Source organism: Malaya genurostris, chromosome 2 (assembly GCF_030247185.1).
Source record: "Malaya genurostris strain Urasoe2022 chromosome 2, Malgen_1.1, whole genome shotgun sequence".
NCBI classification, from domain to species: domain Eukaryota; kingdom Metazoa; phylum Arthropoda; class Insecta; order Diptera; family Culicidae; genus Malaya; species Malaya genurostris.
This window is the reverse complement of record NC_080571.1, coordinates 226,461,520-226,489,290: the sequence shown is the minus strand read 5'-3', so window position 1 is coordinate 226,489,290 and position 27,771 is coordinate 226,461,520. Positions and strand designations below refer to the sequence as shown.

Sequence of the window (27,771 nt, the reverse complement as noted above, 5' to 3'; positions counted from 1 at the left end):
GGGGTTACACCACTGCAGAATTTTCAAAAAATCGGAAATTTTTTTTCATTGCGAAAGGTTATGTATGATCTTAAAAATAATATTCCAAAAGATTAAAAGCGGGAAAAATTTCTAGACGTCTTAATTTCGAGTTTTACCGCGAGACTCCGACTATTAAACGACTTTAAACGCGTTTATCTCAGAACCACGTTTTTTGAGCTGGCCGGAAACATAAGTCAAGTAAATCTTGACCAATCGAATTTTACAAAATATTCTCTATAGTTATCTCCACAGAGGTACGTAGGGGTTTTTGAAAATCGTGAATATTATTTTATGTATAATTTTGTGATGAAAAAATGCGGTTTTATTTTCAATGGGCTGCCATTTTACAGAAAATCAATTAATTAAAAACCCCCTACGTACCTCTATGCACACTGTAATATGAAATTAGAAAATGTTTTGTTTTTTGTTCTAAATCGAAACTTGCGGGAGCTGAATTTCCGGCCGTCAAAATGCAGCACTTTCGCGGAAATGCCGCCAAGCTGCCATTTTGTTTTTCAACTTTTAAAAATGATCATATTTTGTACTTAAATATACATATTAAAAAGTGCTTTATGCAAAATTCGGATTACTCAATTTTTCGGATCCCAAAATAATTCCCCAAAAAAGTTCTTCTCTTTTTTTCTACAGTGGTGTAACCTCTTAAAGTACAAATCTCCAGATAACTAGGGGAACGTACCACTTGAGCCAATTAGTTCTGATGTGCATCTTGCAAGATGTAAAATCACAAGATTTTTTCGCACTGTGAAATCATACTTTAGTATAGATGCACTGTAACAATTCTGCCTTTTTGCCTTTCCCTATAGAAAGGTGATAGAATTGCTGGAAAACCCCGCAGTGTTATTTACCATTCGACTCAGCTCGACGAGATCGGAAAATGTATGATTTTTTAACCGTTTAATTTTCATGTAGATGGCTAAACTGAATTCAACAAGCTTAGGCTCGTTTGAAAGCCGCTATTGAATTGTGGATAATGTTCGAAGATCAAATAGCTGTCACTTCTGCTTCTGGAGATATAATGGTATGAGTGACGTAAGCAACAGAACGCTTTACTTCTCAATTTTCTCATGGATGGTTTACCCATTTCTACAAGCTTTGGCACGATTGAAAGCTACTATTGAGTTGAGGATTAGGTTCGAAAATAAAATGGCTGTCACTTTTGGTTCCGGATATATAACGGTATGAGTGACGTAAGCGACAAAACGCGTTGTTTTTTACCACTGAATTTTCTCAAAGAGGCTCGTTTGGAACTCACTATTGAATTTTGGATGATGTTCGAAAATCAAATGGTTGTCACGGTTCTAAACAATAATACAATAATAGTGTAAGCAAATATATTACATATAAATCAATATGGATCACTTTAACTAATCCAATACAAATCGAAAAAGACATCACAGTAACACCATCTCGTGTCGAAAAAGGCTATTAGTTCAGTCATATTTATCAGTTTGCGTTTAGCGTGCACCTAGAAGTGAAATGTCAAAAAAAAATTGAGCATGATGCCCACATAGAGGTGTGAACTTTTTTTATATTGAAGTGTGTTTTTTCTGACGAAAGTAAATATTGCTTATAAATAATGTAGAATTACTCTTTTTTAGACCTATCGTCTTCACTTTCAAGAGTTATTAAGCAGTATCCAACTTTGCTCGTTAATGTTATGAATAGTGCTGAAAAGACGAAACCTATAGCCTATGAGGGCGATCTTTGGCAGATCACTTCTGATATATAGAATATATCAACAAAATTAAAATGGAATGAACGGTGTAATACAAGTTACTTTGATTGCGATATTTGTTTTCATTGCGTTCCTGACATTGAATTTAAAACACTACCTTTTCTCTCAGAGAAAGTTAGAATGTAAAAGAAAATTGTCATTTTTATAGATTGTATGTGAATTAAAAGTTCACATACTAAGCGATCTAACGCTTGCTGTAAACTGTTTTGCGAATAGTTTAAACTTTAAGTCGAAATTTGAAATTTGATATTTATTTTCTGAAAAGTAGTTGAGTTTCATTCAACTTCATTCCAAAAATCGACAAATAGAAAGTTTGTTTAGCACTGGAAAAATGTTATTAAATAATATGATAAGTGCAATACAGTAAGCATAAGAAAAAGTTATACTTACTACTTTTACTACAATTGATAGCTCTCGTTGAGGCGAATTACCAGTTACGTTTTTTTTTATACTAAATTATCTTGTTTTGAAGCATTTGTTTATTTATTTAACAACCTGATTTTGTTTATTTCTATCACTGGAACCGTAATCATTATCACAGCCAACATGAATACAATTGGAATTATTTTTCAAATCAAGAAATTGTAATACTATATTCGGAAATGTTGGTAAAATTCTGGAATTAGCATTAAGATTAATTTGTTTAGTTCTGCGTGCACATTTCACACACATTTATATAAATAGGGATTTTCAAAAACTCTTCCCAGTTAGTATCAGATTGCAATTCTAAGCCGTATTTACAACTTATTTTTTTGTGCAGTGTATATCGAGAAATATTCCATATATTGGGCTGTTTGGTTCAGTGTACTGATTGGGAAAGCTGTCATATGTGCATTAAAAAATTTTATAGTGTATTAGTAACCTTTTTTGCCACCGCACTTTACTGTGATGTCCCTAGTGAATCGCAAGAGTGATCCATATTGATATACAGTATATTTGGTATAAGTGATGTAATTGAGTAGCCGCACATTTTTCACCGGCTAAATTTTGTCAACTTTTTTTGAAATTTTGAAGGTTTATAGCGAATATAACCGATTCGAGAGATGTAATGTTATATGTGACGTAACCGACAAATCCAGTGTTTTTCAATGAAACAAAATTTCTCGGAGATGAAAGAATCAATTTCGAAAGACTTGAAAGACTGGTTTGAAAGCTACTATTTGGTTATTTAATAGGCTTACAATACTTATGACCGAGGATAAAATCTTACAAATATCTTGTCTGCATAGCGGTTTAAGTTTACTTTTGAATAAATTTACAAACACCTAGTGGAAAAAACAAAAAAAAACTCACGTAATAAGTCATGATATCATAATATTTTTCACTCAGCTGCTTATTTTTGTAGAAGCTGAAGGTGCAGAGAAAATTGCATCGATATCCCCCATTTAGGATTACGTGATACGTCTGGATCCCTGTAGAAGATATCAATAAGAAAATATTGATGAATAGCTGTGAGAATAGAGTCATCTGTGGCATTTTCCAATTGAGAAATGTCGTGACAATTTGTGCACATTCCTTTTCCGTCTTCGATTGTCAACAGCAGCAACGAAAGGCATTCGAAAGCATTCGACACGTTCAAGGATGAAGCAGCCACTAAGTGCACAAGTAGCGTTACTGAGGCCCAACAAAACGAAGGGTGTGTGTGTGTGTGTAAAAAAGTAGTCGCAGCAGCTCGTCATGGTATCTCTAAAAATACCGTCATCATCCCACCTAACCAGCACTGGCATCATCCGCGCAGATGATGGAAAAGGTGCCATCTTTGCTATCACGTCACTCTCGTTGTGGATGACACTCTATTTTGCACTTCTTCCAATCCGTATATAGCGTATCTGTAAGATGCTTGGAAATAAGAACTGGTTAAAGTATGCCGTGGAAGGGCGTGTATCCTTTCTCGCAATGTAGAAGATTTCTTCGCCCGGATGTAGTTTTAAAGCTTTTTTTTCATCTAGCCTTGAATAAAGCTTATGAAATAGATTGCTTGGGATGCGATGGTCTCATTTCCGTTTATTCAATTTTCGGAACGAAAATGATTACCGACAACGTTAGTCATACTCGTTATAATTCAACCAACTTTTTTTTTTGTTCTTTCGCAGGGTACAAAACTATGGATCATCATGGAATACCTGGGCGGCGGGTCGGCCCTGGACCTGATGAAAGCCGGTCTGTTCGAAGAAATGCACATTGCCATCATCCTGCGGGAGGTTCTGAAAGGACTTGACTACCTGCACTCCGAGCGAAAGCTGCATCGTGATATCAAAGCGGCCAACGTACTTCTAAGCGAACTGGGCGACGTCAAGCTGGCGGATTTTGGCGTGGCCGGACAGCTGACGAACACGACTTCCAAGCGGAACACCTTCGTCGGGACACCGTTCTGGATGGCACCGGAGGTGATCAAACAATCCATGTATGACTCCAAAGCGGACATCTGGTCTCTAGGGATAACTGCAATCGAACTGGCCAAAGGCGAACCGCCCAATTCCGAGCTGCATCCGATGCGGGTGCTGTTTCTCATTCCGAAAAATAACCCCCCACAGCTGACCGGCAGTTATACGAAGCCATTCAAAGATTTTGTCGAAGCGTGCCTAAATAAAGATCCTGAGAATGTAAGTTTTTTTTTTCAATTGATAATATCTGATCAGCGAAGTTACATCTTTTTTGTTTTTCACAGAGACCAACGGCTAAAGAACTACTGAAATTTCCCTTTATCAAAAAAGCGAAAAAGAATTCATATCTAATCGATTTGATAGATCGGTACAAGAAGTGGAAATCCCAGAAAGGAGAGGAAAGCGAAACGGAATCGGAGAACTCGGACTCGTAAGTGTTGTATTCACTCAGCGTCGAGCTTCGGTAGACTAATCTCAACTGTGTGTGTTTTTATTTAGCGAGGAATCCAAACCGGATAGCGACCTGGACGAACCGTGGATCATGACGGTCAAAGGCATGCATTTCAACAACTTTAACAAAAATGCGATGGACGATTCGCTCGGATCTCCGGTGAAACACAACGGAACCAGCAATAATATGATGAGCATGGGTAATGCAAGAGACCGAGACCGGGATCGGGACTATAATCTCAACCAGCAGAAATCGAGTCAGGTAGGGTTGGAATTGGATTTTTATTTTTAATGATTTCCTGAGCAAACGGAATAACGTGCAGAAGCACCGGTTGTATCGTGAGTGACCAGGAAAACCAGGAAAAAGTCGGGAATTTTGTTTCGTAGGGAAAAAGTCGGGCATTTTAGTGAAAAACCGGGAAAAATAATACTAGCTTACATATAAGTAACTGTTGTTAGCGTAGTGATTTTTTTTTCAACAAGAGACAGTACCCAATTTTACGTTTGAGCGAAATGTTCAGTAAAAGTGTTGACACAACTCATTGTCATTATATTATATTAAAAATATGATATATGATAAAAGAATAAGTATTCAACACACTTGCAAAATTGATGCCAGAATAAGTATTCAATACACTTGCAAATTAATGCCATTTAAAAAAAATATTGAAATTCTTAGAAGCCTCCATGTTTTTATGTTTGCTAATGATTGCCCTTACTTCCTCATAATTTGTCTCAGTAATGTTATCTTGAGTTATGCTCATATTTCTATGAGATGTCAATAGGACTCACAAAATTGGAAAAGTTGTCGACTTCGATCTTATCCACCGGAGTATTTGAGATCCGTCTTTGAGTGCTGAAACTGGTTTCTGATGACCAGTATAGAACCTTAGAATGATTTAGAATATGGATTGATTTGCTCGGTGAATTTTTACCTTTTTTTATGTATATAAAAAATAGGTATAGAATTCGCTCAAACTTTAGAAAATTTTTCCGAGGCCCGGTGTGTGTGTGTGTGTGTGTGTGTGTGTGTGTGTGTGTGTGTGTGTGTGTGTGTGTGTGTGTGTGTGTGTGTGTGTGTGTGTGTGTGTGTGTGTGTGTGTGTGTGTGTGTGTGTGTGTATGTGTGTTGTCAACTAAGAGATCGAGATCTCAGAGATGGCTGGACCGATTTTGATCAAACTAGTCGCAAATGAAAGGTCTCCCCGTCACCTAGAACGCTATTGAATCGTTTTGAGATAGGATGTTTACTTTTTGAGTTATACGGGGTTTTGTTTCAAAATTTTCAGTTTTTTGGCAGTATCTGTCACACTTGATTTTGAAAACAAAATACGTTTCCGCACTCAGATTCCGCACGGTGATAAGCTATCCAACTAGCCATAGATTGTTAGAATCCATCCATTTTTAACAGTGATATCGACATTTTTGTGTAAGCGACTTTTTCCCCTATTCCAACAATTGAAGTTTTGAGCATTGTATGACAAAGAAATGCTTGGGAGCAACGTGAAACACGATTTTTTATACTGTTACATACAATTGTTTCCAAGTACCAAAAAGACTGTGTACAGCATCTTTTTTCATGACATTTTGCCTCGGACCGATTTTAGCACGGTTCGTTTTTGGCAACATAATTGTTCGAATATGACATATGTAAACCAGATGTTGGGAGCATTTTCGAGTTGAAAGCAATTCCATAATTTTATTGATTTGAACTACTTACAGCAATAAATGTTGGAAGAACATAACACCCATATACCATTCGCATCAGTTCGTCGAGATCAGCAAATGCGTGTGGGACAAATAATTTCACTCAAATTTCTCGGAGATGACTCAACCGTTTTCTACAAACTCAGATTCATATGAAAAGTAGTATACTCCCAAACAAGGTTCCTGAATTACGTTTGGATCCAACTTCTGATTGCGGAACCACACGATGATGTGTGAAACGAAATTAAAATAGTGCAACTCATTTTTCTCGTAAATGGCTGAACTTATCTAAGGTTCAAATGAAAACTAAGAACCATCTATGATTCAAATGAGAGGTCTTAAAATCCTATAAAACATCTTACTTTTTAGTTAGATCCGACTGCCGGTTTAGGAAATACAGGATGATTAGTATAAAAATGTTCATTTCACATAAATTAATCAGGTTTATTAGGTATGCAGATTTTGATAGTTATGCTAGTTCCTGAATACCGGTTCTGTAAGTACCATGAATAATGACGAAAAACTCTAAAGTGGAACTTACTTCGACATCTCATGAAATGTTCAATCGATTGTCACACGTTAAGATTGAAATTCGATACTATTTGCAGTTTCGGCATTTCAGGGTAATGAGTGATAAAAATCTCAATTTGCCGTTTAAAACGACGATAATTGAAATAATGCCATGAAAACTAAAACATCGAGGAAAACCCATGCAAAAAACACATGCGGATTGATAAAAAAATCTCACTGCTAGGTGGATTAATCACGTTTTTTTAAAGGTCCTCAATAATAAATAATAAAATTCGACTTATTGACGACAAAAAAATTCTTTCATACAATAACAAAACACAGAACAAATGAGCACAGAAAAAAATATAAATTTAACTGTCGTCCGTTAAATTTATATTTTTTTCTGTGCTCATTTGTTTGCTACATTGCTACAAACGATAAAATTCATAACTACTTAATTTTTCAAACGGATATGGGCTTCTGTGGCTCAGTCAATTACCTAGCGTGCTTTGTGATCTAATGTTTCTCGGTTTAAGTCGCCCTGCTGCTATGTCTCTTTTGTTTTTTTTTAATTTTATTCGACTTCAAACTCCTGAAATTTTCAAATGACAAATTTACATGTTCATGAATATAAATCTGTGTGAAATACGATGCTTAAATATTCCATTATAGGATCACAAGAACGTTGATATTGATGTAGATGTAGGAAAATTGAATTTAGTTTAAACTTACTGAGAGCAAATTCAGCAGCTAGAAGTTCTATATGGAAGATCTATTTTGCATTAATTATGGTTTCGGCTTTAGCGGTCTGTTAAATAAGAACGGCTGTTATATACTGCCCGACGTTTCGACCACTGGGTATGGTCTTTTTCAAGAGAAACTGTAAATATTAAAAATTTTGTGTTAACTCACTATCTTATCGTTCCTCGTCTAAAAATCGTATGCCTATAATAGAGCAGAAACTGGAACAAACGTATCCCCAGCAAGTCGTTCTAGTTTTATTCATTCGACACAGTTCTTCTGTCAAATTTAAAACTGGTCTACGATGCCGTTCTATTATTTGTATATTTGAAACACGAGTAAAACACTGCTGGTGCTGCCAGTTTTTCTTGTTTTAAAATTCAGATTAAAATTTTGTAACTGACATAAATTATGCATCTAGAACTAGAACACTACTGATTATGCCCTGATAGACTTATAATTTCCATAATGTAATTATTTAAATTATTTAAATTTTGGGAAATATTGATACAGCCATGTATCGATATTTCCCAAAACAATTTCAGGGTTTGTATTGCTTTCGATATGAGATCTGTATCCTAGTCAATTAGTTCTAAGGTGGTAGAATATATAACTAATTGAACCGGGGACGGGTATAGCTTGATGGGTAAGTCGATACCTTTCATGCAGCCTACCAGCCTACGATTCTCAACCCCGCACATAGGGTCAGAAAAAATTGGTGTTTTAGAAGAGCCAATCGTGGCAGCCGAATGGTTTTGGTAAATCTTTGGTATATGTACATCTAATGATTTTAAATTAAATGTTATCACATGACAATCTTAATTTTTTGTCTGAGTTAATAATTGGTTAATAATTGGTTTTATGGCTTCTATCCCAATCAGACAATAACAATTCATCTGTGGGTATCGTTCGTTGAACAGACGTGCTTGGAAGCAAATTACTACAATTTAAACAGCGTATGTCCATATGACAATTTGTTTTACCATGGTCGAAGCCCTGACAATAACGATATTGTGTTAGGTTCGCTGTGCCATCATGTCGTTTATAATTTTCCCGCCGAACTGAGATTTTCACTTCGACTTCCGAAAGTAACGAGGAAAGCTCTGTACAAAATGCTTTGAAATTGCAGGCATAGATTGTTGTTAACACATGGTCAGATCAAAGCCCAATTCGTTCAATTTCGCCATTGTTTTCATCGACTTGTGGCAGGGTGCATTTTGTTCCATCGAAAGCAATCGCGGCACCCCATTGGAAAAAAACCTTTTTCATGCTCAATTTTTCATGAAGGATAGTAAATTCACTTCCATATGATATCTGTGTCATCTCAGCAATCTCACGGAGCTTCACTTTACGATCTTTCATTATAATTTTTGTCACTTCACTCACATTTTCCGGTGTAACGGCTTCCACAGCGCGTTCCGCGTCATTTGTGTCGGTACGACCACGTTTAAACTCGGTGAACCACTGACAAATCGTTGCTTTTGATGGACAAGAGTCCGGATAACATTTTTCAATCCATTGTTTCGCTTGCACGGTGTTTTTACCCATTAAAAAACAATGTTTTATCAAAACACGAAACTCGGTTTTTTCCATTTTTTAAACAAACTACAAAACGACTTTACTCCAACCTCGATAACTCAGCTGTTTGTGGTCGGATCGACTTAAAATTTTGACCCGTTTCAAGCAAAGGTTAGTACTATAGAAAGACGTGGTTACTGGTTCACTACGAGTGCCATCTCTGCTTTAGTCTCGGGACTTATTGATCCATGTGTTATTTTTTCAGAGTAGCAAGTGTCTGTTTTTGGGATTCTTGTTCCTTATTGATTTATTTTCAATCATATGTATACCAAAAAAATAATAAAAACAGTCATGTGCACTCGAAAAGAAATCGGTTACGTATAACCAAAACCTCTAGATGGCGAGAAAAAAGGTTTATGCTTTTCAGTTATATGCACATGTTATAATGAATATTTCTTATTTATACATCGAAATGCCTGTAAAGTACTTGAATCATCAATTAGCGGGCATATTATAATGATCTTTTTTGGACATACGAAATCTGTTTAGAGTTTTAATTAAATGAATATATAAAAAACTAAACTGGGGCGATTTGAGCTTATTCCGAAAACCGGGAATTTTTATCTCGAGAAACCGGAAACAACGGGAAATTGGAATCGGCAATTCACTTGCCACCCTGATACTTGGATTCCCGGTCATAGGTTCAGAGTATACGACGCTGGTCTAACAAATCAAATGTCGTTAATGTTCGAAGGAACAGTCCTGTCCTGTAGCGCTAGTGCCCATTGACTGGGCACCTCAGAAATGTTCCTATGTAAAATTTGAGCTAAATCGGACATGGGAAAATGGCGCTGCCAAGCGGTCAATATTCAAAATTTTTCGATCTTTAGAAATCACCGAAGAGGTACATGAAATTTCCGAAACCGAAAATTATTTTTCGGCGTCAACTGTTGGATTGTTACCCGTACGAGCACTGCAAATCAGTCCCATATTGAAAATCGATAAATTATTATTCGTTTATATGAAATCTGTTATGCAATAAGATGGGTATTCCAACTGGGTGTGGTATATTATGAACTACTCCAACATAGTGAAAGGATCACGGGAGAGCTATACCAACGACAATTGATGTGTTTGAGGTGCAAGAAAAACGGTCACAATACACCGATAAACACGACAATATAATTCTACAACATGACAATGCTCGCATACATGTTGCACAGACGGTCTCACATGCTTAAAATCGCTCGAATGGAAATTCCTAACCCACCTGCCGTATAGCCCAGACACTACTTGTAGGTAATTGTCTGCCTGTCACGCTTGCGTAACTGATACCAGATGAAGAGAAGGACAGACGTCTTTCGAATGCGAATTACTACAATTCAAACACCCTATGTCCATATGACAGTTTTTGGTACCATGGCCGAAGCCTTGGCAAAGACGAAATTGCGTTAAGTTAGCAGTACCTATAGTGGAATTAAACGGTGGTAAAAATTTGTTATCCTCGTGAAATTATTCTACTAAACGCTCAAAAGCTGATAAATTAATAAGTATCATGTTGTCGTTTATAATATTCTCTACCAGTTTTAACGTGAAACGTACTTTTTCTAAAATTTTCAAATTGATCACTTCACATCAATTGAAGTTTATTATATAAAGTTGATAGGAGATCCAAGAGCGTGGTTTAGTAATTTTATTCGATCTTTTTTCTATTAGTATTACTTGGAAAGGAGCAAAACCAGGAAATTCATTTAGTTCATATTTAATTTCTCTGGTACTTTGGTCATTTGATAAGCCTTTCGCGACAGCCAATAGACCACGGATGTTATGTCAAATGAGTAAAATTTATGAAGTTTCTCAGATAAATACCAAAAAAGACGTTTGTGATCTTTCAATCCATCAACCAAGACCGTTTTGAAACAAAGATTTTACTTCCTACAACAAAGTAGTAAGCTCAGTACGGAATGCTTTGAAGTCGGAGATCATCACCGTCACTTGAGACATAGATTGTTGTGATTGTCTATTTTAGGAATATTTGAAAAAAATTCTTCTATGTCGCTGCAGCCAGATTCAGGAAGAATATCGTAAATATTGTTAGACGGTGGGATTAACTCAAGGGGATTCCGTCCGTTATATATTATTTTTACAGCCAGATTCTGTAAGATCGTCAATGTTATCAGAAGGCTTTGGAATGGCAGTCCTTACTTTTTATTTTATTTTCAACCATAGACTGGTTGCTTTTCTGAGTGTGTCCAGTCATATTTAAATAATATAAATTAACAAGGCTAAATTAACCTTAGAATAGACTCCTAGTTTGAATAAGTCTTGAGAAAGACTGATTTTGTGGTATCCATGAAAAAGACTGATTATCTCGGAGAATAATTCTTTGGATAGACCTTGAAAAGACTGATCAATGTATTAGTATTGAAAAGGACTTAGCTCGGAATATCACTCCTTGGACTAAAAATTTTAAGCAAAGTTGACTAAATATTAGTCTTTAAAAAGGCTGTTAGTGATTGAAAAAGACTGAAGTTATGGACCCATGGAATGCCTAGAGGGCCGCCAGAAAATATCCCAGGATCCAAGAACTATTCGTGTGACTGTTCAATACCGACGGTCAAGGAATTGTTTTTGCGTTTTGTCTTCGACATATCATTGCGGTTTAGTAGTTCAACTTAAACCGTCAAGTAGTAGTAGAGTTCAACTCTACTTTGGAAAAGACACTTTTTTAAATTAAATAATACAAATCACTAAAGTCAGTTGTTGAATGTAAAGCTACTCGGCGGGTACTACCTAAGGTCACTGTACTCCAAAACTATCCCAAAAATCTAATCTTTTATTCATTTCGAAACTGTTACTGATGGCCTTACGATCAAAGTCGATCATCTGAATCTATTATAATTTGTTGATTGGAAGCCTAGTAATACGCAAAATAACGAATTGATTTTACTAATGAGATGATTTTTGTACATTAACCCCAACATACTACCTACAGTTATAATCATCAATGTTAATCCTGTAAAATCTTCCCATTTCTAGCCACGAGCCCCCACGTCGCCATCACACCAGCCGCAGACACCGTCCGTGTTGATTTCCTCCAATAGCAATTCCAACAACAGCAGCAGCAACCGGAAGCAACAGATCGTCTCGGAACGGGAACCAGTATCACCTCAGAAGGATGTAGGCACCCGGGCAAGCTTGGAACGGCAGCGGGAAAGCGAAAAGGAGCGCGAACGAGATCGAATAGAGCGCGATCGGGAGCGGGAGCGGGAACGAGAGCGAGAGCGAGAACGAGAACGAGATCGCGAGCGGGACCGTGATCGCGAGAGGGAACGCGAACGTGAGAAGGAATCGGAACGGGAGAACAAGGAAAGGAGAGGTTCAAAGGAGGTTGGTAGTTATTGAGTTGTCGAAAAAAATATGAAGGTATAAAACGTGATTTTGTTCCGATAGGTATCCAATCATCGGGGTGATAGTGAGGAGAAGAGCAGTTTGCGACGAGACCGAGAGCGCGAAACCAGTCATAGTAACGGTAATCCCAGAAGTAGCAGTATTACAAATGTAAATAATAACGCCAAGAGTCGAACGAACAGTGGATGCCTCAAGTCGATAATATTCCCTCTACTGTCGGAGGTACGAAAATTTGACGTCCAAGCCAAATACTAAACTTAATATCTACTTCCGCTCCGCTTACAGATGCAGCGAAGTTATTCTAACTCGAGCAACGCAGAGATCAGCGACCTGAGGCTAGCGTTCGAGAAGGCCGAACTGACATGTCCCGGGGTGAATGATCTGTTTGTGAAGGAAATCATTCACAAACTGGTGCCCGGTTTCTCCGAGACTCGGATCAATACGCTTATAGACAAAGTGACGCGGTAGGTGCTGCTCGCCTAGGTGGCAGTAGTAATGAATTAATCCGGTTGCTAACGATGGATATAGTTATTTTGTTTTTATTTTCGTTGTTGGAGGTGACACACATCCGCCATAGAAGCGGATCACACGGATATGGTGCTGGCTAGGAAGGGTTAAAAACGAAGGCTATTAGCTAACAATTACAATTAATTCTACCTATTTTAATCTATCATCGATTGAACACAACTCTGTTGAATTAGCTGGCTGTCTTTCTAACTAACGTTTTAGTCACAATTACTGGTTGAGGTGGTACACTGCTAGGACGTCCTGTGAGATGCTTTTGTCGTATCTATATTCTACGTTCATTTATTTTGTTTCATCGCTTTTAATTTAAATTTCTTCTTATGTATTGAAATGATCTTCAAGATAAACTGTTACCTAAAATAATTTTACTCTTATTAAACCTTTCCAGCTCCCATTAGTCTACGATTTCTTCTAATGTCATTCATACGATCGACTGGTTGAAGTTAGCGGACAGATATCATTAGAAAATGTTTTTACTAAAAATTCCAAATTGTTGCTTTTTGTCGCAATCCTAGCGCAGCACAAAAAATCTCGTGATGTAGTCAAGTGTATTTAGAAATTTTGGATGAGATTAAAAACCTTCCAATCATTGGTTAATCATAGTTTAAAGTTTTTTTTTATTCCGTTAAAACCTTCTGCTCATTCGCCTCTCTGGGCCGAACAATTTCTTGATTGGGAGCCGATCTCTGGCGGGCCGCGTGAAAGTCGATTGCTTTTTACGCTATTCCCGTCCCAAAAAAGAGTCGAAGTTATTTGGGGCACCACAGATGCGTAATAACACAGAAGCTAAAGTAAACAGAATGCCATCTGGACGTTTCTAAGCGTTACCAATTTAAAAAGTTTTAAATTTATAGTCGACACAGTTCTACGCTACCGTTTGATTCTGTTTAAGAGTCATTTTAAAATTCTAAAAAAATTAGAATGGGTAATATCAGATACATTACCGGATGACGTGAAAACGAATAAAATGGATCATTGAACTGATTACTTAACACATGCTCTGGAATTCTGTTTCGGTTTTGAGTTCTGATCCTGAATCCTAACACCTGGATTCCGGTCTGCTGCTGAATTTTAGTTACTGAAATTCGGATACAAAATACGGCTCCGACACTCAGTTCTAGAAACCAGATCCGCAGCTTAGTTAAAAAATCTTCAAAGTTCAGTTCTTGAATTCACTTACACTTCTAGAATTGTGGAAATAAATTTTGGAACCAAATTTTGGGATTATATTCTGAACCTGGATTCTGGAATGCATTTTAGAACTGGATACTGGGAATACAACAAAATTTAGAATCTGACTTCTGGTACTGGTTTTAAGTTCCAGAACGTCAAATTCAAAACTCAGTTTCGAAATTCTGAGCCTGACTTCTAAAACACGGACAGAACTTGTGAAACTGCATTTTGATTTGGACCTGGAATTCAGTTTCCAAATTCAGATCCAAGTTCGAGATTCATTTCTGAAATTTACTTCCATAGCTCAGGTCTAGAATCAAAATCCTGATCTCAGTTCCAGATTTGGGCTTCCAAATCCAGGCACAGATACTAGTTCTGAAAGTTGTTTCAGTTCCAGAATTCTAGAACTCGATTCTGACCGTCGAATCTGTATGAAAAACTAAATTTCAGTTCTGGATTCTGGAAATGAAATACAAAATCTGGTTTTGGATTCTGAAACTGTATATCAGAACTGAATTCTAGAATTGTATTTTGGACCTGGATAATGGTCTGTATTGAACGAGTCAACTACGCAAGCTAGAATGAATGCAGCACTAAATTTTTACATATTTTGCTTAGCTAACGTTTTAGAATTAATTTCGAGTTACATCTGAATATCTTTTACTACTGAAAATTCTATCACAAAATGGCTGATCAAAGCTTCATTGCCGTGACGACCTCCTATTGAAACTGAAATCTGGAACTGAATCCTTGATTCTTGAACTAGATTCTATATCTGGAACTGAATTCTAGACCAGGAACCTTCAGTAACCCTTCCAGTCTGGGTCAGTACCGGACACAGTTCCGTGCAGGGACGCAAATATCCTTCCACATATTTCAATACGTGTATTCACACTTATCCTGCTCAGTATCGATACCAAACAAATGTAAGGGATGGTAGGGCAAGTGTGCCATACTAAGAATTTTCGTGTATCTACAATAAATTAACGCTTGAATTTATTAATTAAATGTCTATGAACTACTTTCAGTAGTACCATTGATGGCCCAAAAAACATTATTGATACAAATAAAACAATTCGGTAATCACTGCATGCACTCTTAAATTGGATTACCGGCCTCAGCTGTTTAAATATCGGTAGGTAATTTTATCGGTAAAATTCACGTTTTATCACTGCGGTACCTTGAGGTACTGCTGTCAACAAATGTTCATTTGTCCTGATATATCAGTAGAATGGAAATATTCGGTAGTTCGGCTGTTCAAAACTCGTCAAAGAGGCAAGAATTACCGAACGAAATTAAGTGTGTACACACTTAAATTGGATTACCGACGTCAGCTGTTCAAATCTCGGCAGGTGATTTTTTCGGTAAAATTCACGTTTTATCACTGCGGTACCTTGAGGTACTGCTGTCAACAAATGTTCATTTGTGCTGATATATCAGTAGAATGGAAATATTCGGTAGTTCGGCTGTTCAAAACTCGTCAAAAGAAGCAAGATTTACCGAACGAAATTGAGTGGGTAAGGGTCATATCTCTTGTATGTTATGTCTCCTGTATAACTGATGTGGCGCAGCCACATAACAGAAGCCAAGATGGCTCGGCGGCACAAAGCCGCCGAGCCGACGCCAGCTGAATCGGTCGCCGACCCGCCGTCGGAAGCGGCGGCCTCTTGCATACAAACCTGTAACCGCCTCGTTTGCCCGGTCTACTCAAAGCTACACACTTAATTTCGTTCGGTAATTCTTGCCTCTTTTGACGAGTTTTGAACAGCCGAACTACCGAATACTTCCATTCTACTGATATATCAGCACAAATGAACATTTGTTGACAGCAGTAACTCAAGGTACCGCAGTGATAAAACGTGAATTTTACCGATAAAATCACCTACCGATATTTGAACAGCTAAGGTCGGTAATCCAATTTAAGTGTGTAGGTTTCTTTGCTTTAGTGAGGTCCGAACGAGCGGTAGCGAGGTCGGCAGCACATGAACTAAAACGATGTGGCGTAGCCGCATTAGTATTTTTTTCATGTTCACTTAATAGACGGAAAATACCACCTACATTTGCCTGGTAGATACACCTATGCAATTGCTTTGATGCTTAGTAGCTAATAGTCAACAAGTTTTCTTGGAAACTACTTTCTGAGGTTCATGAATCAATCTTTATTCAAGAGTACAACAATCAATCATTATTCAAGAAGTACAATGGTAAGTTAACAAAACGGGCGTTAACGCTATCATCTTCTGTTTGTCTTTAATTTAAATCAATTCTAATTACGATTTCAGGATTCGGCGAAATGACCCTTTCGGCGAAATGGCTTTCGGCGAAATGGCATTCGGCGAAATGACCCTGATCCGTGTTGAGCAGCTCAATATTCGGCGAAATGTCATTCGGCGAAATGACATTCAGCGAAACGGCTTTCGGCGAAATGACCCTGATCCGTGTTAAGAAGCTCAATATTTTCAGTGCGGGTCATAAGTTCCCTCTATTTAGGGGCAGAACCTCCACACTGACAATAATTACATTTTCTCAACTTGTGCCGATTTGACATTACCAGTTACTGATGTCGTTTCGCTTGAAAAAACTGACATTGACCCATGGTTGTGAACAAATCCGATATAAGAATTGAGTTCGATTTTCAGTTCAACGACGTTGAAATTAGGTTCGAAACTGGCTTCAAACAAACGATTCGACAGCAGTTGGGGTGGAAACTGGGTTAGGCTAAGAATTATGCGGAAACGACAGGAGTGGTAGTTAAATTAAGTCAGTTAAATTTGTGGGACAGTTTTTATAGTCAATTGACAGGTCGTGTCGCCGCCGAAAAACTCGACTAATACGCATTCCGAACCATTGTACTCAGCATGCAATGACAAAAGGCTTCAACGCCAAGAAAATAATTTGGAAGTAAGCATCAAGAAATTCAAAAAACAAGGCATGTTGAACATTTTTCTTTGCTTGTCATCAGGGGTTTCCATCGCACTCGTAACGAAAATTGGTCCGAAACCAGCATTCTACACACTTAAATTGGATTACCGACCTCAGCTGTTCAAATCTCAGTAGGTGATTTTATCGGCAAAATTCACGTTTTATCACTGCGGTACCTTGAGGTACTGCTGTCAACAAACGTTCATTTGTATCAGTAGAATCAAATGAACGTTTGTTTATCAGTAGAATGGAAATATTCGGTAGTTCGGCTGTTCAAAACTCGTCAAAAGAGGCAAGATTTACCGAACGAAATTAAGTGTGTAAGTGCGGCCACGTATGTTTCCAAGAAAATTCACGGCACCAACATTATTCTCCGTAATGCTAGAAATCAAGTAAACCTAAATTCTTCACTGCACGGAGATTTTGATAGCGCTATAGGGAGAAAAAAGTATTATTTTGCTAATAGAGTGGTTTGGGTGGATTTCGCAAAAAGCTTTATGCGAAACACCCATTTCTATGGAATCCAGAGAGCGAAAAAACTACGCTCCTTACTTTAGTTACAGAAAGACATTGAAATCATTCTCATTCTCTCTTCTGAACACCCGTTAATAGTTCAAAAAGAAACTAAAACTGGTTCTTGACAGACTGATGTGACCGAAAAAAATCATAAAATTCTAGAACCCTCCTAACAGACTAGAAATGTGTTTAATGAAAAAATAAAATTTCATAAAATTGTAATTATTTTTCTGCGCTGGACCCGAATCGTTCTAAAATCTGTCGGTCGATCAAAACAGTATTTTTGGTTTAAGGAAATGGTAGTATCTAACATTCACAACAATTATTGTCTGGTGACGGTCCATTCCTGTAAATTAATTCACTCCATGAAAATATTTCATCGTTAACGATGTGTCCTTTCGCATCGTTTTCTTTTTCTTCTTCTTTTTTCCATTTCATCCTTTCTTACAGAGATTCCAAAGTGAAGCGATAAATCGTGCGTTGAGGCATGTGTGTGTACGTTGGCTGGTTGTTTGATTGGTAGCTTTTAAGTGTTCCGTGTTCCACCTCCAGGACAGAGAGCTCCGTTTTCTCCATATTTTTTAATCCAAACCGTCAAGTGCGCGTAAGCGTATTTTCGCCAGGGTTTGTTCAACCGTTTGGCCAACCGGGCAAAAAAAGTAGCTACGACGACTGACATCTCGCGTGTGTACCTTTTTTCTTCAACTTCGGATTTAGAATGCTATAGCAAGCAAAGACAGCAGGAAAGCTATGAAACACGCATCTACGGCGGATAGACAAAGCATGTAGGGACAGTTTGATGTAACAGTGTATATATTTTGTTGCAAAATGATAGAAGATATTTATTTTTCACTTCTTTGACTATTAGCTATGAATATTTAGTTAGTTTCTATTTTAGCTATTTCATACTTTTACCGGTAATAACAACAGAATAACAGCTGAAGACCGCTTAACAGCACAGCAACAAATCAGAGAAAAAAAATATTGATAGCACAGAAAACTGATGACAATATGTCTTTTTATTCAACACTGCATTAGATTACGGATATATATGACCATTGCAAATATTCAGTTAGTAGAAAACAAACTTCGGTAACATGTCTCGCTAGGAAATAAAACATTCGTTCTTTTTTTGCTACCAAAAATAACTGGATCGAGGTTTCTATCTTCTGTATATATCTTGTAAAAAAATTCTGTTTCTAGGTTTTAACCATTTTTTAAATAAAAATCTGCGATAGTTTGAGGATGGCGCTAATCCATATTTGTCTAACTGAAAAATAAAAATTATGTATTTTTTCCACGTTTGGTTTGACCGTGATGAACAATGTTAAACATATGTTTTCCCACGCTTTTATATTTCTTCTCTGTTTTTAGACGAACTACTGCTTCATCGTCAAAGATGACCGTTCTTTACTAGCGATTATTGGTTTGTTTTTTTTTTTTGTCCTGTTGCGCTATCCGCGTACATTGTTGTTAACGACCGCTCTTCTGTTGAACGATGTTTGTAACTACGTTGTTTCCAGTTTTTTGTTCGACGCTTTTCCGTTGAGCTCCTCAGTCTAAAAAATCTTTCGTTTTATTAAGCTTTGCCTTTATGTTGATCGTTTTTTTTCCATTTTCATACGAAGAGAAACTTAGTCAGTTTTTTGTTTGGTTTTGTTTTGTTGAGTCTCAAACCAGGAACGAAGCAAAATTCCCTCCTAGAAATCCCAACACATATACGATCATCGGAGAAAGTGGAAAAAGGATAATAGTTTAGCAAGATGCGAAAATTCCATAGAGAAAGCAAGTATGTTTAATTAATTTTAGAAACAATATCGTCGGTATGTAACATTGACTGTTAACTATGTGGCGTAGAAGACACTGTGAATAGTAAACCGAGGCGACTAGGAGAGTGAGGAGCATTGCTGCACGGCAGTGAATGAAGAAATGTAATGTTTAACTGCTACATACTGAATGATACTAATTTAACTAGGTATATTTAACTAAAATCCATTTTGAAAAACAAGTTTGAAATTTTGCAAAACATCAGAAACATACAAAAGTACTGTTTCGAGCAGTTATATAGAACCATAGACTTGACTACTGTAGCACTGGGATATTGTAAAAGAGAGGAAAAACCCTTGTTAACACTTTCATAAATAACAATGTATAAAGTGATGGGACTAGTACACAATCAAGCCCAAACAATTCCCGAAAATAGAACAACAATGATAAAATTTAATATTATTTCGAAGAAGAAAAATGTTAGTTGGTTTCAAACGAAATCTGTTCCAAAAAGTATGCTCGCTGGACTGACGCAACAAAAGACGCTCAGTTCGATCAGCCAAATTTGGGCTATACTGCGACGCGCCGAGTATGAGAATAAAGGAAATATTGTTAATTTAGGGTGCTTTTACTACCATTAAACATATCCGAAATTTACCTCCCTTCCATGATTGCTGAGCAGTCGAGGTATATTTTTTATACAATAGTAACATATTTGAAGGCACACTGCTTAAGCTCTAAAATGCCAAGGTTATTTTCTAATTTTAATTAACGACTAACTTAAAACTAGGGTATTATCATTAGGGTAGTGGCGAATCGAGGTATTGCAAACATCATCCAATAGAATTAATAAATGCTATGATTCAACACAAACCACTCCGATTCTGCAATCCGACGGATTTGTGATACGAAAGAATCTACACTTATGTTAGGGTTGAATTTTGCATTCTTTATTCCGTTCGACTTGTACGACTCGATCGACTCTCGCTCAGGAACACGTGAAATTTCGAACACTTAACCATCAAAGCTGTCAACACTACTTACGTTCTTTATTATTTATATTATTCATTTCTTAGTAAACGAAACCGTCACACTTGTATAAACAAATTAGAACGATTCTAAACCGAACAAAAGTAATACGTACGCAAGTCGATCGAGTAATGTTCGAAAATTTAACAACTCGAACGAATAATATTCGAGTTCATACCCAACTCGAACGGAATGCAGAATGGAAATTGCACATTCGATCGGAATATTTCGAATCGATCGACGTACAGAATAGAAGTGTATAGCTGACATAGTAAAGATTAAAAGAAAGTGTTTTAACTTGAATATACAAAAAGTTGACAAAGAGGCTGCCGTGTTTTCTCACAGCCTATCAGAACCAACTAATCCTTATGATTGGCTAAATTGCATGAAACAACCACCATATTCGCCAGTTTTATCCCCCAGCGACTAATTCTATTTCAGGGGATCCATCCTGGGCCCGCTTCTGTGGAACATATTGTACGATGGCTGTGTGGTGGCAAGCGTGATGCCTATTGGACTGCTGTTTGTGTGGTGGCAAGCGTGATGCCTATTGGACTGCTCATCAAATAGTACGCGAAGTGCTATGACATGCGGAAGGACAGGAATGCCCGTAGCACGGTCAACGAAGCCTCCCTACGCGAGTAGCAACAGAAATGAGACAGGGTAGATAGACACATCGGCTCATACCTAGAATCTTGAACTGGTTAAGTAGACCCCACGGTCTAGTTCGGTCTGACGCAATTCCTCACTGGCCACGGTGGTGCCTGCACTGGTTTGGCCACGCGACATCTTCTGGTTTGGTTTCGGGAGCACTTCCCTCGTTGGGGAAGTCTCTGTCGGTGTAGGCTAGAGAGGTGTTGTTCTGCATACTGGCGATGCACAAATCCGGGAAGGGTGCTACGAGCACCAATGGCCCTCCACCCCGAAGTAATACCTAACGGTGGTTCCGAGGAGGTAGAGTTGGAAATCTAAGGTGTTTTAGTGTGTAGTTCCAATTATGCAGTTGGGTAATCCTGTGGAGAGTCCCACACTCTGTGCGTGTGCGTAAATGCATTTCACCTTGTAAAAAGGCATAAATTGAGGGGCGATTCAATGCATAGGGCGCTGACTTTAAAAGCCAACTGTCGTATGTTCGATCCCCGACCTGGAAGAATTCTTAATGTCAGTAGAATCGTAGCACCACCCATACATACAATGGTTCTCTACGCCGTGAACCGGCTGTGAAGTCAGTTGAAACAGAAGATCAAATTCCACATAAAGAATGTAATACCAAGGCTTTGCTTTGCCTGAGTCGAAGGATAAACAAAAATGACGGAGTCACACTCATCTGTTGACACGCAGGAACAAGGATTTTCTGGTTGGTCTTGTTGCATTGCATTCTATAGCATTTCTGCAAAAAACTTGTAGTAGGTAATGTGAAAGACATAGTCAGATAATAACCAGAACAGATTGACTCGAATGGCACGTTCCCCGATTTATGACTTGCCGCTAGATCTGTATTATCATCATTTTCCACCCCGAACCTGAGTCCGCACCCATTGAAGCTCAGAATGAAAGACGTAGGAGGCGTAGTAAAGAGGAAATTTTTTAAAATCCCCATCAGATTGTCTTTCAGGTCCGATGTAAACAATTCATTCAACATAGAAACTTGAAAACGCTCTGTTGATTTGGGTTCATTGGACAAAGACTTACTAGCAGTTGCACGTATTCAATTCTCCGGGCATCCAGGTGCAGATATTGCCTCAAAATTAATAAATTTTCAAAAAGATGAATCAATCAACCCTTACAAAGGAAAAAGAAGTATTCAAAACAACACTACTCCGGTCTTAGGAAGTAATGACATCGAAGCTGCACCACACACTAACTATGTGAACACATCTACAATATCACAGACATAAATACGTCTGCAATATCACAGGACATGAATACAGACAGCCAATTCGAAATTGATCCAATGCTTCCTCCCATTGTACGTCTTACTTCACAATCTGCAAATGGCGACGAACGCTTCTTGAAAGCAAGACTTCGTGACCCGAAAATAATGCACGTCGTCCGTCTGTATTTGTCATACATGAAAAATCAACAACATACAGTATGCATCGAGGGTATGACACCAACTAGTATAAAAATGCTATTAGCATCAGAAGGCCTTCCAACAACACCTGACCACCTCCTACGAATCTTCATCGAAGTCCATCAGGAATATGGAATGAAACCTAAGGAAACGCTGGCCGACCTGGACTCTTATGGGAAATTTTGGACAAGTGAACACATCCGCCGACTCCAACTAATCTGGGAAGCCGAACACAATTTTACAAGGCCGAATTTTCGGAAATAACGACGCCCTCTATCGAGGTAGTATCCTATAATGACGTAAGTGACACTACACTTCATTCAAATCCTCAAATTTCTTCGCATTCACAACAGAATGCGATTGAAATTCTTGTCTACTGTCAGAATTTCAATCGCATGAAAAGCCCAGCCAAAATGAAGGAAAGCGTAAAATGCGAAGAAATTTTTGGAAATAACTATAACGTATTCCGGCATGACCGTAACTTAGCACTATCCAACAAAAATCTGGAGGTGGAGTCTTCATTGCAGTAAGTGCTGATTTTTCATCCGACAAAATTGAAACAAATAAACACAAAGAATTTAAAGATGTTTGGACCAAAGTATTTATATCAGGACAAGAACATATTTTTGCCTCTGGGTATTTTCCCCCTAAAAATGCTAACAAAACAACTTTCAAGCTATTCTTTCAAACCGTAGAAAAAATTATGTCGAATATGGAACCAGAAGTTAAGTTACACATATACGGTGACTTTAACCAACGAAATGCTCACTTCATCACCGATGAACAAAATGAATCCATTCTACTTCCAATTGCAGGAGAAAATGAAACACTTCAATTTCTTTTCGAAAAAATCTCTTTATTTGGCTTGAATCAAATAAATTCGGTGAAAAATAAACAAAATTCATATCTTGATCTTCTTTTCACAAACTGTACCGAAGACTTCTGTGTGAATGCCTTACCAAATCCACTCTGGAAAAATGAAGCATTTCACACAGCAATTGAATACTCCATTTTTATGCATAACATGTCTTTCCTTACGAAATAGAACACGAGGAAGTGCCGGAATACCACAAAACAAATTTCGAAGAAGCAATACGTGGACTAAGTACATAAAACTGGCAAAATATTTTAAGTATAGAAGGAAACGTCAATGAAGAAGTGGAAAAATTCTATCTAATTATTAACAACTTAATTTCGGAAATTGTACCAGAAAAAGAAAAAGAAGAAGTCACAATAGCAAATTGCCTGTCTGGTTCAACCCGCAATTGAAAAACCTGAAGAATAGAAACCAGAAAGCACATAAGACTTATCGAAATGATAAAAGTGTCACCAATCTACAAAACTAATTCGACATTTGCAATGACCTGAAAATAGCAATCAACTCGGCGCACGAAGAATATGATTTTAAAGTCGAAATCGAAATCAAAGAGTATCCTAAAAATTTCTTTTGCTATGTTAAAACAAAACTGAAGAATAACAACCTTTCTTCCCAGATGAACCTAGACGGAACTACTGGAAATAATAGCACTGAAATTTGTAATTTATTTGCAAATTTTTTCCAAGAAATTTATACATCATATGCCGAAACAGATCATGAATGTGACTACTTTTCCTTAATACCGGAGCTTTCTAATTACATCAGTGTCAATCAATTATCAAAGCAAGAAATATTAAATGCACTTGAAAACCTCAACGCAACAAAGGGCCCTGGACCTGACGGAATAGCACCAATATTTTTGAAGCAAGTAGCTACTGAGCTCACAACACCATTACAACATCTCTTCAACTTATCTCTAAGAACAGGAATATTTCCAGAAACATGGAAATCCTCCTTCTTAGTACCGGTCTTTAAATCAGGCTCAAAATCAGATATACGTAATTATCGAGGAATTGCCATTATCTCGTGCATTCCAAAATTATTTGAAAAAATTATCAAAGGGAAAATATTTCAACAACTAAAAAATTACATAACTCCAAAACAACATGGCTTTTTCAAAGGTCGTTCTACGTCAACAAATCTCCTGGAATTCATTACATCCACTTTGGAAGCTAAGGACAATGGAAATTATGTCGAAACTCTCTATACTGACTTCAGCAAAGCTTTCGACAGAATGGACATACCATAATTACTATTCAATATTAAAAAATATGGCATTGAACAAAAACTTTATAAATGGCTTGAATCATATCTCACAAAACGCAAACAAATTGTACGCTATCAAAACACATACTCCAAATCAATAAATGTCATTTCAGGTGTTCCCCAAGGTTCACATTTAGGCCCTCTTCTTTTTATCTTTTACGTAAACGACATTTCCTTCTTACTCAAACATCTAAAAGTCCTTGCATATGCAGACGACATGAAGCTCTTTATGGAAATAAAAAATGCTGTAGATGCTGAAGTATTCCAATATGAATATTCAACATTTGGTGCAATAAAAGCTACTCCAACTAAACGTTAAAAAATGTAGTTCAGTAACGTTTAGTAGAAAAATCATGTCTCCTACTATTAACATGTATTTAGGAAACCAACCTGTAGAAAAATGCAAAATTATTAGAGACCTAGGCGTAATTTTAGACTCAAAACTTACTTTAGTGGAGCATTATAATTCAACTGTCAATAAAGCAAATAGTATGTTAGGCTTCATTAAACGTTTTAGTCATAATTTTCAGGACCCTTACACAATAAAATTATTATATACAACATACGTCAGACCAATTTTGGAATACTGCAGCATAGTATGGAACTCATGTACCTCCGTACACGTAGAACGCATCGAATCTGTTCAAAAACAATTTCTACTGGATGCGCTTCGTAGACTAAACTGGACTACATTTCCTCTTCCATCGTATAAAGCGCGTTGTATGCTCATAAACTTAGAAACACTCGAAGAACGCCGCAAAGCTGCAATGCTTTATTTTATCAACGACATTATTTCTCAACTAGTACAATCTGAATCATTGCTTTCACAAATAAAATTTTATGCTCGTAGTCGCCATCTCAGAAGTCAAATATTCTCGGAAAAAAATATAAAACAAATTATGCCAAAAATAATCCTATTAATCGCGCTTTTATAACGAAAACGGCCAAAAAGTCGATCTAACTATGTCCAGGAAACAAATAAAAGAAAAATTGAAACCAAAAAGTAGAAATAATGTATAGCATATAAGAAACCATTGTAACTTTTTTTTTGTCTGTAGTCTACATTTGTTTGACGAATAAATAAATAATAAATTGCCCAATTTTCAGAACTAGCATCGCTAGGTGCCGTGAACAGATCACCTCGAGAGTCAGACTCGCAGTTTTCGGGTTACCGACTGGCACGCGATGTTGTGCCGGAATTTACAAATGCTAGGATTAATTTTTTTTATCTTGAATAAAAAAAATTCTTCATATGGTACGAAATGGTAATTTTTAGAAAAATAGCTTGTATTACCAACTACTCGCTATGGCGGTTCGAAGAAAAAGAGAGAGAGAGAGAGAGAGAGAGAGAGAGAGAGAGAAAGAGACATAACCGCGAGATTAATGTAAGAGTGCTGTCGACAAGGGGCCGATCACTTTAAAAATGCATATTTATTTTGGTACATTGTTCTACTAATAAATCATCCATTTCAAGTAAAATCTCATTAGTTGTTTGTAAAATGCTTTGGATTCTGAAAAGAACCGAAGGTTACCATTTTTCCAACACTCAACACAATTGATAGTTATTTTAACAAACAAATATTACGAACGGCGCACAAAGTAAATCTGCTACTTGCTTGTGTGCCCTTCCCTAAAGTCTAACGTTCCGAACCGTGTCGCGGCACCCATGAAGTTGGACGTGGTATGTATTAGTGACGACACTTATTATGATTGAAAATCGATTTTATATCATCAAATCAATAAATATGAGGAAATCCAATTCACTCTTTGCTTGATTCTATGTAGAGACACTGAAATTTTTCTATTGACGACCTTTTAACTGGAGTCATTCGGGTCCTACACTTAAAATGATTAGTCATGATTAGACTCTAATTGCGGATTATATCACTATCAATTATGACTCTTAAAACTGTCGATTTGTATATGTTTCTCTTCGTTGTTTTCATAATTCATAATTCATAATTCATAATTGATGAATTTTCGCACTTGTTTGAAGCGAAAGCCGCACTGCGAACGATGAACATAGTAGATCAAAAGATCAAAATCGTTCGTTTTTGCCTTGCGCAAAAGGCTTCACTTTTTTTGTCCGTCCTGTGCAGTTCCGAAATAACAACATATAGAATATTGAGGTTGATTACTTCTCTTTCGGATTTGTAATTTTTCGGTTTTCGGACCAATTAAATGTATATTTTCTGTTGCCGATCATTTTTCGGAGAATTTTACTCTAACGCAAACGATTAGCAACTGAATGATGTAAAGGTGGGATTAATTTCAGGCTTTCAGCAGGTGGTATTTTATACGATATTAAACGCTGTTCGGAACATTTTTCTCGAATGCGAAGCAGCCAAATGTTGGTATTATTTGCACTTGTTTGGTGCGAAGTTCGCACTGCGAAAAGTGCAAAAAGCAAATTATTTTAGATTTGCTCTAAATTGATGATTTTTACCTCCGATTTGCAGAGTAGTAATCTTTATAGTTATTTAGATAGCAGTTAAAGCCCTTAGAGGGCTGATTTTGTAAAATGATCCCATTCATCGTTGTTACCTTTTCGATTCATTTTTCTTCAATGCAAACGACCAGCAGCTGGATGACGCAATCGCTCTTGTTTGAAGCGAAACTGGCTTTGCGAATGTTCATGGATTTTCATAGACTGAAGCTATCAAACGTTCAACCCTCTATTTATATATTCGGTGTGATGTTTACATAATAAACGTGGTACTTACAACAATCTTACACCTTTCGTGAAAGAATGAAACAGGGAAAAATTATTGAAAAATCAAATCTGGAATAATTTTGTTACACTTTTGTGTTGTGAAATTTTTGAAATGCATCCAGGTAAACATAGTAAAGAAAGACGTTGTCCTATGTCAAAAATCACTTTTTGACTTCCTTCTGTCAGGTTTTAAAAAACAGTTTGTATGAGCTTGGATGTCTGTTCTCTGTGGTGTTATGATACAATAAGAGAGATCGACGAATCCATTCTTATCATCTTGTTAGGATGATAACTTCTTAGATTAGTCACGTCGAAGGCGTTGAGAGTAATACCGTGCTTATTAACATTTCGGTTGGCAAGTGGAGTCAAACTTTGGAGCTTTCCATTATTACAAACAAAAATCACAAATGAA

The 27,771-nt window shown here is 37.2% G+C and overlaps 1 protein-coding gene across 4 annotated transcripts in view; it reads left to right on the top strand.

Moving 5' to 3' along the window:
- The window catches only part of LOC131427853 (serine/threonine-protein kinase 26), a 205,666-nt gene extending 185,650 nt beyond the window's left edge, over positions 1–20,016 (top strand). For all 4 annotated transcript variants that reach the window (XM_058591407.1, XM_058591406.1, XM_058591405.1 and 1 more), the window contains 7 exons: positions 3,871–4,380; positions 4,446–4,591; positions 4,660–4,873; positions 12,126–12,476; positions 12,540–12,719; positions 12,783–12,961; positions 18,084–20,016. In XM_058591407.1, coding sequence (XP_058447390.1) covers positions 3,871–4,380; positions 4,446–4,591; positions 4,660–4,873; positions 12,126–12,476; positions 12,540–12,719; positions 12,783–12,961; positions 18,084–18,105 — 1,602 coding nt within the window. In that variant the 3' untranslated portion in view covers positions 18,106–20,016. The remainder of the gene's footprint in view (positions 1–3,870; positions 4,381–4,445; positions 4,592–4,659; positions 4,874–12,125; positions 12,477–12,539; positions 12,720–12,782; positions 12,962–18,083) is intronic.
- Positions 20,017–27,771: the final 7,755 nt, after the last annotated feature.